This window comes from Ochotona curzoniae, unplaced genomic scaffold (genome assembly GCF_017591425.1).
Source record: "Ochotona curzoniae isolate NIBS_2020 unplaced genomic scaffold, NIBS_Ocur_1.0 contig_64, whole genome shotgun sequence".
NCBI classification, from domain to species: domain Eukaryota; kingdom Metazoa; phylum Chordata; class Mammalia; order Lagomorpha; family Ochotonidae; genus Ochotona; species Ochotona curzoniae.
Window position 1 is genome coordinate 6,939,800 of NW_024466502.1, and position 20,511 is coordinate 6,960,310.

The 20,511-nt window shown below is 42.1% G+C and overlaps 1 protein-coding gene across 2 annotated transcripts in view; it reads left to right on the forward strand.

Annotated features, from left to right (window-relative positions):
* Positions 1-4,683: 4,683 nt before the first annotated feature.
* The window catches only part of FGF14 (fibroblast growth factor 14), a 525,586-nt gene continuing 509,758 nt past the window's right edge, over positions 4,684-20,511 (forward strand). The window contains exon 1 of one of the 2 annotated variants that reach the window (XM_040991164.1): positions 4,684-5,178. In XM_040991164.1, coding sequence (XP_040847098.1) covers positions 4,971-5,178 — 208 coding nt within the window. In that variant the 5' untranslated portion in view covers positions 4,684-4,970. The remainder of the gene's footprint in view (positions 5,179-20,511) is intronic. The other variant, XM_040991166.1, reaches the window with a different exon arrangement.

Here is a 20,511-nt window from a genome sequence, read left to right on the forward strand (position 1 = left end):
CGAGTACCCCAGTGGGAGACGATGTTTAATCACATCTTGTTACCCTTTGGAAGAAGCAAGGGAGCTGGGATTGCTGGTGTTGGAGAAATAGTACTTAGGAGTGTGAATTCCCAAGGCTTTTGTTTGAGTGCCCCAAGGGGTCTTCTGGTTTATGAAAAAGAAATTCTTCAGGCTCATTGATGGAGGTGCTGGTAGCTGGAGGTTGACTAAAGGATACTGACACAGACTGTGAAAAAGCTATAAATGTCAGGGGGCATGTAAGCCCTGTGAAGAGTTGGAGAGTTTGGTCTCCCGACCTGCATAGAGAAGTGCAAGCACGGGCTCTGACCCTGACCCGGCACTTCTGCACGATGAGAGGAAGCAGAAACTTCTGAACGGCTCCTGCACCAAGGCAGACAACAGACATAGAAAAAAGGAAGCTCAGAGGTACAGAAGTTTCAATGTAGGAAATAGGGAGAGAAAGGATAGGATATTATCAATTAGTGTAAGGATATGAAATTTGGAATTGTGCAAATGGCAAAACAGAGGTACATTTATTTGAGAAGCAGGGAGAGACAGAACACTCCTGATCTGCTCGTTTCCTTTCCAGATGCTAAGCGCATCTGGGTACTTGGAACGCAATCCAGGCACTCCCATTTGGGTAGGAGACACCCAGCAATTGAACCATTGCCATAATTTCCAATATTTTGCACCAACGAGAAGCTGAAATCAAGCGTGGAGCTGGTATTGAACTCAGGCATTTTGTACATGCCCCGGTCCCTTTATGAGCAACTCTTGATTCTTTCTGGTGTTCTCTCAGTGACCAAAACTTCACTGTCTTAAGCTATAAACTGGCAGGGGAGGAAGTAGAAAAAGTGAGATAGGACACTGTGATGTTTCCACTGGCACCATGGATAAGTGAGTGTAATTTGCAGGAGGCAACCAGGAGGAGAGAAGCTGCTTAGGGCATGGAGAGGACAGTGGCTAAGTGTGAATAAAGCCACAGGCTATGTGTTACTTATGTACTTTATTCTTTTGCCCATGATGTGGTATTTTGTTGCAGCAGAGGCAAGGGACTAAGCCAGGCTCAAGTAAGATGAGTGTTACTTTGAGGAGAGGTAGGTAGAAAGCCCGAGGTAAACTTGTGGTGCTGTCCAAGGTTCTAGGTGTCTTCTGTTTTACTCTATTCGCAGTGTATGTTTCTGTATACTGTCCAAACTGCTCACATAATTAACTTGTTGCTCGGATGAAGGAAAAGATGGAGGAAAACAATGTCTTCTAAAAGAGTGGGAGCAGGGAGAGGGCGATGTAACTTTTGTTTACATCCCATTGATCGGAATCTAGTCATGACCATACATAGTTGTATTGGGGTTGGGGATTATATTCTCTCTCTTTGTGTACTTGCCTGCGCTTCCAAAACTGGTGGTAGGAGTGGGCTTTTACTACTAAAAGGAAGAGTTAAACACGAGAATATTGGGACTAACAAGTCATGTTATAATAGCTTTACATGTTGTTTTGATAAATACAAAAATCCACTTCCAATATTTAAATACAAGGTATGTGTTGTGAACTTGTGTTCATTACTTGTATCTTCAGATAGTTTAATGGTATGCTGAATGGAAGTTGAATTTGTAAATAAGCCTAGTTATAAGTATTCCATCTGTATTACATTATTTTTACAAAAATGTCTTAAATACAAAAAAATGATGCAATATAGAGTTTATGGTCAATTCTTATGGTTTTACTGAGGTTTTTCCTTATTTTTCTTGAAGTAAAGCTTAAATAATAATGTGTGATTCAAGTCAATATGAAAAGTATTTTTGAATCATCCCTTACTTGGGTGCCCACAGAAATACAGGTTGATTCTAGGACCACCTTTGTCTTTGTTGCATCATTGAGGCCTTGGTTCAATGTCATGCCTTAGTATCCAGAATGAATTCTTGCAACAGGAGATGCTCAGTATTGGTTGAATGATGGAACTGGGTTACTCAGAGCACATCGGATAATATGGGTTCTTTGGCCCCAAAGAAACCTGAATTGGTGTCATCATTTTCAAGCAAAAATGATTGCTCTTTTTGTTTGTTTGATGTGAATAATGCTCAGTGTGACATGACTAATATATCAGTGAATATAGAGAAGAAACATAGAAATATCAAGCTTCTATGCATTACACAGAAAGATTTCTTTGTGCTGCAGAGAATGGAATGTGAATAGCACAATGCTAAGCATGACATGTTCTCACTAAAGAGTATTCATGATCAATTATCTGTCACGTTGTTCCTTGATGATGATGGCGAATTTCCACAAGTATGTTGCAAGGAAAACTAATTTTAGGGAGTCCTTCTTTAAAAGGAAACAAATGGACCTTCACAATGTAGAGCAGAGAGACGGATGCGAAATTTTAAGAAGAGTTAGTTTGAGAAATTCTCTTAATACAAATTTAGCATGTATAAAAATCTGTAAATCTCTCTATATTTTACTCAATGAAGAACCCCAGGGAATTAATCTTTTTTTGAAACTTAGAGCCTGAGAGTTTTAAGAAATCTCAGTGTAGAAATAATAAATTTATTTTCCAATTTGAAATCCAGAGTGACAATGACATAAGGAGAGCTGGAAGAGGAGGAGGAATGAGAAGGGGAGGGAGAGCTGTCTGTTGGCTCACTCCCCAAATAGCCACAGCCTAGAAACTGGAATCCCATCCAGTTGTTCACATGATGGTAAAGGTAAAATATTTGGGACCATTTTCAGTTGCTTTCCCTGGCTTATTACCAGGAAGCTAGATTCAAAGCAGAGCAGCTGGGACTGCAACCGCACTCTGAAAGGGATGCACAATGCTGGCCTATTGATGGAGAAAAGTTTTGTCACTTGTTTCCCTGACATTTGGCCAGAGGAAATATATTGGTATATTCTTAAGCCCATTAGAGGACATCAGAAAACTATAAAAGCAGCATAGAGTATCTGTCCCTGATTGACATGAGTTTTTTCTAGTTATTTGGCAATACAATCCCATCTTTCCTCTTTCGTAAGAGAATGTTTTTCCATTCTGCAGTCTTCTTCATGAATTCTTCAGCACTGTATCAATGGACTTATAGCAATCCTTCTATCATTCTCAAACTTTTGTAGACTGCCAATATTGTATTTTCTTTAACCTGCATCGTATAATTTTAGCTCATTTATTCAAGAGAATGGTGGTCAGTTTCATACCAAGAACCTCACCTCACAATATGTTGAAATACTAATTTCTATTAATTTTGAGTAGTGGGTGCTTTGGAGTTGTGTATTCTATGTAGTAGATTGTAATGCTTTGTACATTGTATATTTCCCACAATAAAATAAACCAAGAGCTCTGCTCTAAATCTTTGGATTTTCTGGCAAATAAGAAGCTGGGTTATAAGTTCAGGAAAACAGAGAATCTGCCCATTTTGTTAGTTTAGTGTGAGGATGAGCAGTAAATAAGGGTGAACTTGGTGCCAGTCAGACCAGAGGCTGCAGAAGGCAAGCAGTGAATTAGGGCATAACTTAAACAGGCTGCTTTCTGTACAAAAAAATATTGCAACATAGTGGGCTGTTTGTTCAGAAAAGACAACTTCTCACAATGCTTCTGACCCTACCCAGGAAAATGTGCTCTTTCACCCAAGATTCTGGTGTTCGTCCTTTTAACAGGCAACATATGACATCCTGGGGTTATGCCTGGTTTGTGTTTTTAAAGACACCTTAAGTGGGGTTCAAATAATAGCCACAGCAATCTGGAGATTTTTTTTTTATGCTGCTTTTGAAAACAAGAAGGTGCTGGTCCTTATGGCTCAATGGAATGTACTGAACTCCTGTTTCTCTCCCCTCTCCCCCTTCCAGCCCCAATGCATTCTTGGAGGTTTACTCTTCATAACTGCTCATTTTCCCTTTCAACATTCACTTTTCACAGAAGGCTGTTAGGGTGCGTGCGAGACCAGCAGCAGGCCAGCTGGGGCAGGGCAGAGGAAGGAGGGGGTCTCGCTGGGGCTGGGGGCCAGAGCCCCGGGTGGGAAGCCTCCAGGAGGGGCACTCTGGAGGGACCGCAGTGACACTGCCCTCCCTGGGCCGGCGCGGGTTGAAGCGCCTCACTGGTGACGGTCTGAAAGCACGTGGCTACGTCATGGAAAGCCAGTCTTTTCAATGCAAACTTCAACTCCTCCTCCTCCTCCCTCTAATGCCTGTAACTCACGTCGGAGGCTGGGCGAGGAATCCGGAGGGGAGATCTTTCCTCATGCTCACGGTTGTGGGAAGCTGGAAGAGTGAGCGGAAGGAGGAAGGGGGTTTGTGGCGCTCTGGACCTGCTACAAGACTGAGCAGGGGAGGGGGCGCCTAGACTGGCATGTTTTCTTCATGGTGATGATTGGGAACACTGCAGGTTCAATGCGATCCCACTGAGCACTGGCGATTGATTATAAAAGAAAGAGCAGAAAGAAACAGATCGGCCCTGGGAGAAGGGAGGCTCTGGCTCCGGCTGTCAGACCCAATCCCGGCGGTGGTATTGGTGTGTGAGTGTGTGTGGTGGTGGTATTTTTTTTCTTTTTCTTTTTCCCTTTATTTTTTTCTTTCCTCTTTTCTCTTTTCCTTTTCCCCCTTCTCTCCTAGGAGCTACACAATGGCAGTCTTTTCTCAGTGAGATGAATCCAGCTTTCCTCCCGCAGAGCCAGCCAGCCAGCAAGCCTGAGAGCGACCGAGTGAAAGGCTATGGTTTTCTCTTTGGGGACCTTTAGAGCATTCCTGTTCCCCCCGGTTAGTTCTGCTCTCACAGTTGGGATTTCGCTGCTGTTTTTCGTTTGGCCTCGTGTGCTGAAAAAGGATTCCCCCCTCCCAGCTTTTGGTAAGAATCCAGTGGTGAACAAGGTGGGGGAAAAAATAAATCCTTCACCCTGGCCGAAAAAAAACAATCACTGAGAAGTCTCAAAGAAATAGACCACGTGAGGGGAAAGAACTGGGAGAAGATCCGGAATATTATCGTTTTTCCTATGGTAAAACCGGTGCCCCTCTCCAGGAGAACTGATTTCAAATTATTATTATGCAACCACAAGGATCTCTTCTTTCTCAGGGTGTCTAAGCTGCTGGATTGCTTTTCGCCCAAATCAATGTGGTTTCTTTGGAACATTTTCAGCAAAGGAACGCATATGCTGCAGTGTCTTTGTGGCAAGAGTCTTAAGAAAAACAAGACCCCAACTGGTAAGCAAAAGCAAAAAAGTGCATCGTGCTATTTATTTGTTTATTTATTTATTTACCCTCATGATAACCTGTCTGTCGCTCCTCGGACTGGGTCTGCAGTTCTGCTATGTATGCAGAAAGGCCAGGGAACGCACAAGGAAGCCGGACAGTGTTGCATATAGAGTTGTTGCATGAATAAACAAGTAGCAGCTGGATCCGCCGCCGCGAACCCCCCTCCAAATCATTATCGGCATCTCTTGGCTGTGACACAATCCAGCATGAGCAGGGAGGAGAAACTTTTTTTTTTTTTTAAATAAATGTATTTGGTTGCCTGTGCTGGGTGGACTATCAGAGGATTATGGCTTAAGCTTTGGTAGTCACCAGGAAAAAAATCCCTGTGGGTCCCCCCTTACTTGGGCTGCAGATTTTGGTGTGTGTGTGTGTGTGGAGGAGGGGGGAGCTGCTGGGCCCCAGACTTTCTGATGAGCTTGCACAATACCCGCCACCACCCCAGCACCTTTGCCGAAGTAAAAGCGGTTCCCCTCCACCTCCTTCCCTGGCGGCCCTGCGCCTCCGTCAGCCCCCGCCTCCCGCCCCCGTCTGGCTCCGGGTGCCCGAGGATTAACTCATTCTCCCATCTGCCTCCAGCACTGCCTGCCCCTGGGAACACAGGAGCTGGCTGCTGCCTGTGGGCCACCAGCCCAGCGCCGGCTCTTGGGTGTGACTGAAACCTGCCCTGTAAGGAACAGTCCCACTGCAGGACAAGCCCAGGGCCCTGGGGCCAGTCTTGAAGCTTTTTCGCTGGTGCTGAAGGATTCAGAGTGGGAAACTTGCAGTGCATTACATAAGAAATACAAATGCAGCTGGATTCTGGGATGGGCGACCCCCCCCCCCCCCGCCCCTCCCCGGGTTCACCTCCCTGTGTCTCAGGCTGAGGGGTTCTAGAGAGAGCTGCTCTGGCAAGGCCAGGCTGGAGGACTGCGCGGTGGCAGCACCGCCCCCAGCGCCAACCAGGAGGCTGAGAGCAGCCTTTCCCAGGACTGCCCGTGCTGGCAGCTCAGGATCTATGCTGTCCCCTCGCTCCAGCCAGGGTTCAGAGGGACCCTAGGACCAGGGTTTCTGGGTCTTAGGCCCTGGTGAAAGGAGGGGGTGGGGAGACAGGCCACCCTGCAGTGGCAGCCCCTGGGCTGGAAGTTCCTGATGCTGGCACTGCGGTGCTGTAGATCATGGCTCTCGGCGGCTGCCCTTGTGCCCAGAGCTCCAGGGCTGGGCAGCAAGTGGCTGTCGCTGCCTCTGGGCTTCCGGAGCACCGGAGCACAACATACTTGGCGTGGCATGCGCGCTCCCTCAGAGGTGGCTGCGGGTGGCTAAGAAGGAGGCGCAGGTGGGCGGGGTGGAGATGGGGGGTGGGGGTGGCCATTACTTCTGCAGTGGAAGGGATCTTGGAAGGAGGCAGCCCGGGCGGGACAGTGCGTGGATATCGGGCTCCAGGGGTAGCCCCTGGTGGCCAGGTGGAATCTGTAGTGCCGCAGTGGACTCTGCCTCTGTCCTGGAAGACTCATCCCTGAGCTTTGTCCCTGTTCTTATATCCTGATCTCACTTAATTCCTGGGCCATGAGTAACTTTGAGATGATGCCCCCATTAAGGGAAGCAGTGTGGCTTTCAAGTGAAACTGCCATATGTGTGGCCAACGGGTACCACAGGATCGGACCTAACTCTTGATGATGCCCGACTCAGCTCACATCACCCACCTTAAGGAAAGCACCTTTGGCAATACTTCCCAAAGGGGGCATGGCAAGGACAGCCCCTGTGCGGAGGGAGGTGCCTCTTCACATGGAAGGAACAGTGGCTTTTCAAACTACCTTGTGGCCCCCTTCTGTAACAAGATAAGCTCCCCTCTGAGGCCAGACCCCTTTGTTTCTCTGCTTAGACTTAGCTGTTTGTCTAGGGAACTGGAAGCCAGCCCCTCTCTCATACCGGAGTGTCTGAAACAACTCAGTGCTGAACAGGCCTTTATAAGACTCTTGGAAACAATCTCACTGGAAATGCTAGTCACCCCCTTACATATACAACTTACCATCTTTGTATTACATGGTACCTTGCCTACTTTGATCTCTCTGAATAGAGTTTATTTACAGTTTTTTTCCCCCTCTTCTCCAAGATGTTTGGAAGTTGTTCAAGGACTGACTTGGTTGTTGCTTTGGAGAAATTTATTTTGCAGCTTATGAAGTATATGGAGTAGTGGGTATACTGGAAGTATGTGTAACAACATCACCACATCACCAACTGTTACAGTGGTTTAGTCTCAGATCCCCAGAAAAGTGGAGTCCAACCCAGGAGTTGAAACGTTGAATAGAATTTTTAAAAACTGGGAATCTCTCCTTATCAGTTTTTTTTCTTCATTCTTGACCCAAACTTGTGCCTAGCCATTCCGTGAGTGTTTGCTGGCAAATTCAATTCTCCTTGTGCTATTAGCTGGAAGCCTAAAATCATCAGCAGAGTTTTGATCCCAAGATAGCAGGATAGTTAAGAAGTTAATTGGGCAATTAAAATAAAGTCTGAAATCCTCTTAACTGCTCAAACCCAAAAGAACAGACTGCCTGCTACCTACTACGTTATCTTCAGTCTAAAAGGAGGACAATTAACTGACTTCAAACTAAGTGCTGCCAAGTAGCACTGAATTTGGTATAAAACACTTCATATTGTATCCAAGATAAATACTGCTGTTCCCCCCCATTTTTGCAAGTTCTGAGATGTTTTACTAGTTATTTTCAATTCTTTATTTTGCCAACAAGTGTGGGTAGTTGACTCAAAGTTTCCTGGGACGAATATCAGGGCAGTGGTGTGTAACTGGGTTTATCTGAAACTAAGCAGGCAGGAAGAGTTCTGAATTCATGGGCCAAAGTATTCATTGACCCAAGCATTATTAATTCGCTCCCTAATATTAAATATTTTTCCCATTTTAAATGTAAAATATACCTGGAAAAGAACATACAGAGTGTATCTGCAAAACATAATGCACAATAGATTAAACCACTTGAATATAAACTGACACCTTTATCAAAACACTCCATATATCTCACAGTGACCACACACACACACACACCCACACACACACACACACACACACACTCACTCGTCACCCCACCCCCCCACCTCTGTCCTACTTTACCCTGCTGTCTTAGCAGGGCAGTAGCTTTGTATCTAGCATAAATGTTACCTGCTTCAGCCTTCACTGTATGAGTCATGCAAGGTGACTGTATTTTAGGCAAATCCTTAAGTAGGAACTATTAAATTGGAGGTGCTTACTTTGCCTGGGGGAGGCCTGATAAGTTTCTTGAAACCAGTATGATAGTTTTGACTGACCAATGTTTAGAACAGTCCAATTTGGGAAAAGATCTAGGTCACTGCTCTTTAAGCAAAGGGTGCTAAGAAAAGAAATGTCATTGAAAAAGCCCACAATAAAGATAACTATGAAGGTCATGTTACCACTATCTGGCTAAACACACAATGTACTACAAGCAAAAGCCACAGACCTTCCAGTGTCTTAAACCCACTCAACCACATACACGACACCCCCAACTCCTGCTAGAATTTTGGAGAGCCAAGATTTCGGACATTAATTGTACCTAGAATTTTACTTGGTGTGTCAGTGGCAAGCAGGGTACTAAGCTGGGCCCCTCAATTCAGTGCCGGAGAACACAGGCAGAAGAACGCACAGACAAGAGCACCACGCTGACAGTCTTCTGTGGACTCAGCCTCCAAGTCTGCCAAACAAGTTCATGAGAGAACAAGCAGGGATTGCTCTGACCTAGTGTCATTTTCTGTTCCTTAGCTTGTTTTGGTGCCTTTCAGCTTGCTGTACCTTTTGTTAACTAAACCGTATCAGTTGTTAAAGTTGCTGGCTTTATAGCTATAGGTATCATGGCATTGAGAAGGAGGAAATGGCAACGGGGGAGGACGTGGCAGGAGAAAAGAATAAGCCCTTGTACTCCTTCTCTTTCTCAGTTTGCCAACTCATCTGGGTGACCATACAGCAGGGTGAGCCACATATGGGCTGTAGCCATTTCTAAATGTAGTACATATCACACAGAGATGTCATACCCAGACTGAAGGAGCATCCTCAAACAGGTATAAGGTTCTTCTTCCAACACACTTGGCTTTAAAGTGGGATTTGGTGTAATGTAAGTTGGACTTGGACTCCATCCAGAAGCTTCAGTTACTGAGATAGCAAATGAGTTGAACAGAGCAGTGACACTCCATGATCCAAGGCATGGCATTTTACACAGTCTTCCCAATGTTCGTCAGGTGAGTGTAGATTTTTCTTTTAGGGAACTTGTACTCAAGATAGCAAGTGTAACATTCAGTGCATGAAAATCTAAACTTAGGTTTAACAATGAATATTTCTTTGGCTGTAACTGTATACAGCCTGTTCTCATCTTAGACAGCATCTCTGAGAAAATTTGTTCAAATGATGCATTGCTTTCAGGAGGTGCTAAAGCTAATTCTGTATTATACTTGACATTTCCCAAAGTGAACCATCCTTTAAAAATGTTCAAACCCCACCTTCCATGTATTAGCAGTACAAACATTGGAGACTTTGGTGAAGTGTTTTATACATATGGTAACAAGAACAACAACCAATGTTTTCACTCCTTTGCACATTTTGGCATCATACCTCACTCAAATTGACTCATAAGTTTTCTATAAATACTGTGTACATGGCTCAAAATGGAACCAATTATTCAAAATCATTTCCTATGCTTTGAGAGGAAAGGGTTGGGAAGGTTGGAGAAGTGCAGCAGAAGCTCCTCTATGAAGTCTTACATGAGTCATTGCTCTGTGTCTGTATTTTTAACAAAGCTTTTGAGTTTGATTCAGCTGTGCCTTCAGGAAGGACTGTGGATCAGGGGGAGAGCTCTGTGCACATGGGGCTGCCCAGCACTGGGGTACAGATTTGCTTCTGGGCAGTGGAGGGCATGGAGTGTTCTGAGAGAGCCTGCCTTGTCCTTATCTAGCTGGGGAGACAACAGCACTTCTGTTCTTCTGCTTTTGTAGAATCAGCCGTTGCCTCATATCTCTCCTGTATGTTTCCCTCCTTGCTATAAAGCAGTTGTATTCCATTGGTCAGAAAGAAGGATATGGCACAGTGAAACCAAGTGCAAAGGACTTCTCAGGGACTACAAAACAGGAGGAAAAATGCAGATGTGTTCCCAGGCAACGTAGAGGATTTTGTTTGCTTGGCCTAGCATCATCTTAGAAATCACCCGGCTACTTGGGCACCACCACTTTTCATCATGTGTCCTAACCCAAACTCAGCTTAGGGTACATACATAACAGTACATGTTAGTAAAATAAACCAGTGGTGGAAAATTTGTTGACTCTGAAGAAAAATGTGGGGCTATGATCGGCAATTATCATACAGTTGGCCAAACTTAAATATGGTTACTTTTTCCAATAGTGAGAATCAACAATTTGGGTTCTAGATGACAAGAAGCAAGGTGATCAGGAAGGGAAAAACTGTTAGTGGCTGTTGGGGTTTGGCTATTGATCTTCAAAACCACAGGGAAAGCACAGGTTTCCTTGCCTCCCATGTTGTGATCCCTCCCTCTAAAAGCTGTAATCTCACACTTGAACCGCGTGCAAAACTATGATGAATGCCCACTGCATTCTCCTTGGCGCTTTTGGCTTTAAAATAGCAACTGCTAGGGCAGCGCCTGGTTTCTTTCCGGGAGGTCCGCCTTCATTTTCTAATCTTTATTTTTCTTCTTACAAAGAAGGACATTCTGCACCTGTAAACCAGCAGAGCAAAGGGGAACCTCTGGTAGCCAGATCCGCCCTTTGGCATACTTTCTTGAGGTAGCTGCACATTGTGGAGTCCCCTTCTTTAATATTTTGGTCTGTGGTTTTAAACGTGGCTTGTTCTCAAACTTTCTAGCTGTCGGAACTTCCTACAGTCACACTGAGCTATTTCTGGAGTCGCTTCAGAAGGCGTAGGGTGCTGAGCCGACGCAGCCTCACGCTGCGAGGTGCAGAGTTCGTGTCATGGGCCAGAAAGTTGTACAAGAGCCCCCGCTTTGGTTTCCAGAGAACTGTGTCATCAGTTTTCTGCAAAGCCGCCAGGGACCAACGCTGCAGCTGGGTGTCCAGCCCTTGGTATTCCGGCTCTAACCAGCTCATTTGGGTCTGAAAATTCAGGACAAACGGGAGGCGCCACAGGCTTCTTCCATACGTATGCTGGTGGCCAGAGGCCCTGGTCACGTAGCCTGCCTGCGATCTCCAGCCTTAGCACGCTTGGAGCTCCGCTACGCAATGCGGCGGAAGCAGCCCGTTGGAGCCTCCGTAGCGGGAAGTTCCTGTTGCCACGGAGATGACCTCTGACCCCAGGGCTGTCTCTAGGACCCAGCGGACCAGCAGTTGTTATGGAAACGAGCGCAGCAGGAAGTTCCGGCTCTAGAGCAAGTTGGAGCTCAGGATTGTGTCCCGTCTGGGTTGAGCCCTGGGGTTTGAGTGCTGATGTTTGAATGGGGGCTTGGGATCAGGTCTTGGCTGGTAGGATCGCCGTGGTCAGGGCACATTGTGGGCTGTTTCCTCCTCTCACCCCCAACCCCGAAAAGGCAGGAGGGGGAGGGTCCAAGCACACAATTGGCCTGCCTTTGCCCGCCCCCCACTACCCACCACATTCTAGCTCTGGACCAAGGACTGCTGTGCGAAAGGCTAGGGGCCAGAGGAAGGAGTTCCTGTGCTGTGCTGGTGCCCATGCTGGGGCTGGGGACTGGAAGAGAATGAGCTCTGTGGTCTCAACTTCGCTGTTAGCCCTGAGCTTCTCCAAGGCCCTGCTACTGGTGTTCGTAGGATGGCTGCAGGTTGTCCTAGCTGTAGTTTTGTAGGCTTATGTGACTGCGATGCCCAACCTTGTTTATGAATGAGCTGTCTTCTCCCTCTCCCTGCCTTTCTGCATACTTTCCCGGCACACATTCACTATATATCATTTAAACTATATTCTAAAATCAGGGATAGATAACTGCCATAGGATCACGAACAACTAGTTTGTGACTTCTTCCCAAAGGAGGAGCCAGTTTTGGAATTGGAGGCGTAAGAGCAGCAACTTTTGGGTCCAGGGTCAAGGATTAACATACTTTGCTGGGGACTTCTGTAGAACTTGTGTATTTCTTGGGTTGGTGCTGGACTAGATGGCATTGTATACCCTCAAGTCTTCTCATTTTAGATTCTTCCCTGTTGCCACCTGTAAGACAGGCTAGGGTTTGCTCTGACACTGATTTGGGCTGTGAACTGTGGGCAAATGAAGGGGCTGAGAGGCAAAGCAAAGGTCACTGGAAGGTGACTGGGACTTGTGAAAAACAGAAAACCTACCTGCACTTTGGCAGCCTGAGAACAGACAGCAGTCACAAGTACAACTGAAGATGGGGAGGGTGAGAGTGGGCTTTGCAAGGGGCTCACCATCCATGTTTCCTGTTCTGTGACATGATTGTCTTACCTCTAGACAACTGTGGGGCCACAGTGTGCAGAATGGTTTTTGGTAGGGCCAGAGGGAAGGTTCAGAAGCCGAAGATGAAGCCAATTAGTGGGAGGAGGCAGAGGTATAAACCACTGTGCTGAAGACCAGGTGAGGTCCATTTAAGTGGGAGGTGGCCCAGGTATAAACCACTGTGCTGAAGACCAGGTGAGGTCCATTTAAGTGGCCAGTTTAAATTTGGGAAGGCAGTTGGAGAAGCATTTAGAACTTTGTTGACTGTAGGATTTGGGTTTGGACAGTTCCTTGTGGGGCGAGTACTCTAGCGATGTGCCCTTAGAACATTCCTGTCTTTCAAAGGTGGACTAAGAACCTGTGCCCTGCAGGTGGCTATGTTGAGGGTCTGAGACATGTTTTACTAGCAAGTAAGAAACTGACAAGTTTTTCTTTCTAGATGAAAATCTAAATCACCCTAAAAGACTTGTTTAGGACAGTTCATTTTTTTTTTCTTGACTTCAAACCTGAAAGTACTTAGGAATGGGGGAAAATGCTTTATAGTAAGGATAACATGAATGCTTTTATAACGATTCATTTCTCTATCGCAGATGTTTTTGTACACAATACTTTGAGGAGTCAAATAGTGTGATTAAAAACCGAATTTTCAGATTAACTATTCAGGTCTGGGAAAATGGAGAAGGAATTTGCACCTTACTGAATTTACATTTGTAAGTGTGTGCACCTGCTTTTTCAGATAGATAGAAATGAATATTGGTAATTAAAATGCATTTTGCTCTGGAACATTTTGGTGTCTAACAATTACAGTGGATCACTGAGGTGTGTGGTATCCTTATCTGTAATACTGGCTCTTAAAGTATGGTTTAGAAAAGATTGTAATAGCCAGCCTTTGGTCTTCCCTGATTGGAGAACATGGTGCAGTTGTACTTTTAAAAAGAGGAATGTGAAAATAAGACTTTAGGACTAAAATCAAAGAAATAGCCTTACGTTGTGAAGCTTTTTGGTTAAACTTATTTAAGATTTGAAGCTTATTTTACTTGTATTATCATTGTATGCTGGTTATAATTTTTAGTCAAAGAAAAGGCCCTATTTACCAAGAGATACCATTCAGTTTCCTAATTAAACTCTGAACATTTTACCTTAACTTCTTGTGGGGACAGCTTAGAAAGAGGAACCCAAGAGTCCCTTTTCTCTCTCATCGAATGATGTGATTTGTTGGAATTGATATTTCTCACAAGCTTGTTTTCTTTTACATTAACCTTTCCATTCACATGAAAATTAACTGACGAAGTCCTTGTATCTCAATCAAATGGGAATGATAAATGTGAGAAATATTTTAATGTTGGATCTCAGTCAATTTTCTGTTGGTATAACCAAATATCCAGGATTGGGAAATTGATGCTGGTTGTTGGTTAACCTGGCACCTGTTTTTTGATGCTAATAAATCCAAGGACCGGATGTGTGGCATCTCCTTAGCCTCTGGCAGGACCTCCTGCCTGCATCATAATGTGATGGAGGTGATCACATGACCAGGCAGATGTCAGCTGCATCATAACGAGGTGGGGAGGAGACAATCACGTGACCAGACCCCCCCCCCCCCAGCTAGTGGGAGATTGCTTGTTTCTCAGTCATTCTGAGCAACCCGAATGGGTGAGTGCAACAGTAGACCTGGGTTCACAGTAGAACTCTTGGTTTAGGCAGAAACTTACCTTTCAAGGGCTCTCTATCAAAACTGCCCAGTTTGTGTCCTGTATGAAGGCAGAATCTCCAGGTAACATATCTGTCTTATAACTAGAGGGAGGCACCTTCTCTAGGTGCCAATGTTGTTTGCCACATAAATATCATTGCAGAGCAACTCTGGAACAGATGCTTTTACAAGATGGGCAGAAATGCCATGGCTCAGTTTTCATTTACATCTGTTTCTGTGTGGCAGCTCTCTCTTTGCCATTTCAGTTAGTATTGTCATGCTATTCTTTGTTCCAACAATATAAGTGTTTAGCAAAAGTATGTGCTGCTTGCAAATTATCTTAGAAAATAAGCCTGAGGTTTTAAAAACATAGATATTATGCAATCCTATACCATACACCGTTAGCATTAACTAAATAAATAAGTAATTACATATTACTTACTGGAAGAGTATTAGTATATTCTGCAAGGATCAGGTCTTTAAACCATGCTTAGGTCAGCCAAATGGACAGAGTTCTGCTGGAAGATCTGTCTAGGATGAAAGGAGAAGAAAGGGAAATCTTAGAGAAGTGTTACCTGCAACGACTCCGGAATGCATGTTCCAATTGGCAGGATAGATAAACATGTTTTTGGCAAGGGGGATGATGTCAAAGTAAAAGGTTGAAATTATTTATGGCAGAGTGGAAGGTGCTGGGGATTTGTGGGTAAGTGAATGGAATTGTATTTTGGACTTTAGAAGCCTGGCAGAGGAGTGATACTGCATGTAGTAAAAAAACAAGTGATCTAGAGAGCATTTCCGAAAAGAAGAGTCACATGATTGAGAAATTGCTTGATGACGTGGAAGATGTGACCGATGAAGCCGATTGTGGGAAGGGTAGTACTTGGAGGGAGGGAGGATTTTTCTAATAAGAAAGCGTGCAAATCAAATATGCTAAGCTGCAGATGGGAAACAGGAGTTTGGATGAAAGGATGGTTCTGGGTATGTAATATGGGCAGGAAAAAAACTGCTTAGCAAGTGGGAAAGGATAAATTGAAGGCATCGATCTAGTGGACAAGGCCAGGCACTGCTTCTAAACTTGAAATGCTATGTGGAATAGACGGTGTAACAGAAATGTGAAAACCACAGAGATTGTTTATAAAATCTCATTGGAACGTAGGCTTAATCTACTGTTAAATTATAGAAGATTTTGAAAATGTAAGATAGGAAAAATGTAGTGTGTAGCTATGTTATTTAGTTGTTTGTTTACTTATTTTCCATGAAAGCGTAATGAGAATGTATTACTATGCACATGAAGGAATTTCTCCGTTTTGGCTTTCCTAAGTAATTTCAGTCCACTTTCTTTTCCAGGTGACTTTCTTGGCTGTCTGAATAAGGGTAGATGGCTTTCCATACTTTTTTTCAGGTGTCCTATCAAACTTTGCAGTATTTGTATATTTTTCTTAGTAGTAATTTGTTTCACTGCAAGATGCTATTTTCTAGCAAAACCCTACTACTGGAAATGACTAGAAGTTTCCAAAGAAATTTAGATACAAGGAATATTTCATCAACTTGGATCTTGATTTTTTGTTACAAGAATTACAATATACTTATTTAGTTCTGCTAGGGTTGATGTAACCTATTTAACTCTGATGCTCATTGCCCAATGAAGACATACACTGAGGGTCAGTTTGCTGAGATTACAGCTTCTGGAGATAAATCATAGTTTTGTACTCTTTCGTGATATAAATTCTAAGGTGCGTTTTCTGGATGCCAATGCCACAGAATTTGTGAAAAGATATTGGAGAAGATAACTTTGGCTACAACAAGAGCAATTAAATTTCTAATGATTAGTATTACTTTATAAAAAGTCACTAATTGAAAATATTTTTTGACCTATTAAATAGTGTAATAGTGTGTCACAAGTTAGGTTGTGATTTGAACTTTTTGCAGTTTGTGATTCAATTCAGATTAACTCTTAAAATTTGTGCATTAAAATTTTAAAAATATTTCGTTGCAAAACAGTGAAAGAAAGAATCTTGGGGAAGAAGGGAAGAAAGGGAATTGGAGTTAGCTTTGAACTGAACCTATGAAATGCATAACATCTGTTTGTATTAATAAAAATAAAACAAAGGATTTACTGTATACCATTTGAATTCATGGCTTTTAATTAACCTTTGTTAATACGATTTTCACCTATATTTTAGGTGCTAAGATATATAGCATAGGAGGTAATGGCTGAATGGGACATTTTGAAGAATATCTATTTCCAGTGTCAGGTTTATTGACCAGTGTCATTTGTCATTTTTTATTTGTATTGGTAGCTGGCATATTATACCAGAACTTCGAAGCTTCTCACATGTTATAGGTAAATCAGAAGAGCTGGAATCCTCAAACATATGGCACATTTAAGCCACAGATGCTTTTATAGCTTTTCATGTTGTCTCCTATTATGGTTTCTTTTGCATGCTGACAGGTATTTAAGGAGCAACGAAGAATAGGATGTAAAAGGAAAAGTCAATAGGGTTGTAGAATGTTTTAAGCACCTATTGAGAGTCTATGAAAACACTTCTGAACATCTTCTGTTGGCTCTTGTTACTGGTGCACACACTTTAAAATAGTCTATCATTTATTCCCGTAATGTGTGTTTGAACACACTTGACGTAGTAGCCAATTTTATTGTAACCACATGAGGACCCCTGTGATTGCTCCAATCTCCTTCTCAGCGTCTTTCAGCTAAAGAACCAAAATGAAACGTCCCAGTTGGTCGATTTTATATGTTGTCCTGAATTATTTTTGTTTGTATTTGTTTGCTTTTGATTTTGTCTTACACAATCGACTAGGTAAAGAAAAAGGAGATATCAGCCTTGATTCTAAGACTCCCTTAAAATTGTAAGTCACTTTGTGGGCTCATCTCCAGTTTAATCTGAAAGGATGGTTTAACAAAATATTTAGACTTGTGGTAGGAATTTGTGGAGGTGACATTCAAAACTTTTCTTTTGTGGCTAATATTGTTAATAATGATTAAAAATATTCTTTTGCCTGTTTCCATGTGTATCAACAAGAAGACATGGAGGCCTTTATTGGGGAAATTGAATTGTGACCAAATGATAAAGATTAGTAGTTATTCTGAAGAAAGACCATGGGTAATCTCTCAAAGAACAGAAAACAGCATACTGTTATTTCTGGGGATGTGACAGTAAGGGGAAAAACCAAGAATTACAAGTAAGAGTAGGAATTTTGAGTTTATTTGTATTCCAATACACATAATGACATGTGGAATCTGAGTTTTATCAGCAATAGCTGTTCTCTGTACATTTAAAACAAAACATTCAAATAGTCGGGCTTGTATAATATAGTAGACAGATTCTCAGCCACCACAATGGAAATTGTTTTCATGCCTGATGCACTTTTATGAATTGTGTTTCAGAAAAGAGGTTAAAGCAGGTAACTTCATCATTTCTCTACAACTCAAGAAGTCATGCAAATATCAGAGCAATAACCTTGAATGCATTTTAATTATGTAGAAAAATATACTTTGAAAACATTAAAACTTTTCCATTATTAGCAATTTACCTGAGCAATATCTTGCTAATCATGATTATGATTGATGACATTCCTTGATTGAGAACTGCTAGTTTAGATTTTAAAGTTTTAAGATCGGTCTGCTTTGTAAAAAATATATTTAAAAATTTTGGAAATATGTTTAATAGTGGGTGTTCCCAGCACTGGTTGAATTTCTTCCACATGAGGAACAATATGCTTAAATCAATGCCTGAGATATGTAAGAACGTAAGGGCCTTATCCACTCTTGGGGAGTTAAAATTGCTGAAATGTTTGCTCAACCACCAATACACTTCGTATTTCTTACTATAATTGGAGTAGACAATATATGTGGGTTCCTATGTAACATATTTTTAAGATTTATCCATATTGTGTGATCAGTAATAAACTTGTTTTATTACTGAGCATTATTTAATGGTATTTAGTGCACTTTGTTCTTTAAAAGACAAAATACTTTAAAAATTCTTTAAAGATTTCTGTTCTTTAGTTGATGTATATTTAAGAAATTTATACTTTATGTCACTATGACTGTGAATTTTTGTATTGACCTATGTTTTCCTTTTCTTGTGTTTGGATGTTTAGGTGGCTACATACAATTGGGTCTTTTCAACTGGTCACAGGGAGGTATTAATGAGCTGAGTATTTGACTGAAAATACATACACTCTTAGGTTATGTAGTTCCTTAGTGCTCTGTTGGTTTCCTTTGTATCATGTCTTAATATTTCTTGCCTTGGCTGTGCTCTTTGGAAGTTAAGAGAAAGGACATTGCTTGAGCATTGAATTCAGACCAGTGACATCTACTCTTAGCCATCCTTAGTGAGGTTCTCAAAGGGAGAGGTGAATCTTAGGAGACATGGATAAGGCTATAGACGACCTGGTTGGCATTCAATGAAAACTTTGGGAGATCTTAGTTTTATTTTCTCAGGGAATACAAGATTTTTTCTCTAAGTCTTATTTTTTTTGTGATACCATATAATATTTTCAATGACATTGCTGTAGAAGAAGAAATACTATGAGACATAACTTTTGTTTCACCACTCTAACTTGTTTACTTGTTAGAAAAGCTGGCCAAATTTGACTGCTAAGCTTAAGAACAGGTACTCTTGTCAAAATGACTGTGTTGGCACACTGGTTTTTTTTTTTGCCTTTCACTTATATGCACATGTAACATCTAGAACATCTAGAAACATAATGTTTGGCCATTGAATTTTCCTCATCTTGTTTTCTCTGAATGTATATAATATAATGTATTTGTGTATGGATCTGTGTAAGATTTAACACTCTCAAATAGTTTACAATGCCTAAGTGTATAGGCAAACCAGATAGACAATCAGAGACCTTGCTCTGCTTCTTCTTTGTCTCCACATCAGTCATACTGCTTGGCACCAAGTAATTTGTGAACAAATGCAGTCAGAACAAGTTTGACTTCCTTGAAAATAATAGTGAACTTTTCTAATACTCTAGAACATTGCTAATGTCCACTTGAGAGTAGAGGCTTTAACAACTAACCACTTTAATAGAGGTTTCACATGATGCTATTATAATATTAGAAATAAAATATTATTCGTGTTAATATGTGTTTACCTAGGTATTTCCTTTTAATAAAAATGATTTTCCTCCCAAATGAATGAGAAATTTTTTTATCTTTTATGTCCTGCTTTGTATTGTAACTATATTGCATTGTAGAACCACTAGCTGGAATGTACTTGGTCCTGCTTCTCTGTGTGTGTCTTGTTTTGTGTAATCCTGTGTAGAGGCCATGGGATGCCTCCGGGTTCTTACTATCTTTGAGAGGTACTTTGAAATTTGAATGTTTTTAGTATCCTTTTTACTGTTGTAATAGTTTGTTAAATGATACAAAGAGCAGTATCAGTATGTAATGCTTGGAGTTAAAAGATTGAAATTCTAGTTTCTCTGACCCTTTGGGCTATTTATTTATTTATTTACCTCTGTTTTGTTCTTGGCAGCAGAGGAAGAGGACCGCTCTTGTTTGTTAGCAGTAATTAAGGGACTATATATGTAATACACTTAATATAGTACTTAGTATATGAGCATTTATTGGTTGTCTCCCTATTTCCTTGTCAAAAACCATGTTAGTTTCATTTCCACATTCTCTAATGGGAAAGCCATGTTAAAACTGGTATGTTTTATTGCCTAACACAATATTCTAAATGTTTTAACTGTAGTTGATAAAATGGGGCTCAAAAATTTATTTTTGAAGACTAATTTTTCTGATAGGACTTTTGGATTCACAGCAAAAAAGAGAAGTCAGTAGAGAGATTTCCCATTTGCCCTCTTTCCCTACACTTGCGTTACTGATGTCCCTTGCCAGAGTGGTACATTAGTAATTGATCAGGAACCTACATGGATTCAGCCTTGTCACTCAGTTTGCACTGGTGTTTATTTGTTGCGTGTGGGTTCAGACAAACACGTAAGGTTTCACTTATTATAGTCGGTTTTCACTGTCTCAACAATCCTCATGGTTTTTAGATTATTTTTAAAACTGTTCAAATGAATATAAAAAATGGAAACTTTTCTAGGCCTCGTGGCACCCTTGTTCTCTCACTGAATCTGCTTTGTACATTACAGGCATAATGAATTCTTTACTACTAAGCCCTAAGGACCTAAAAGAACCTTG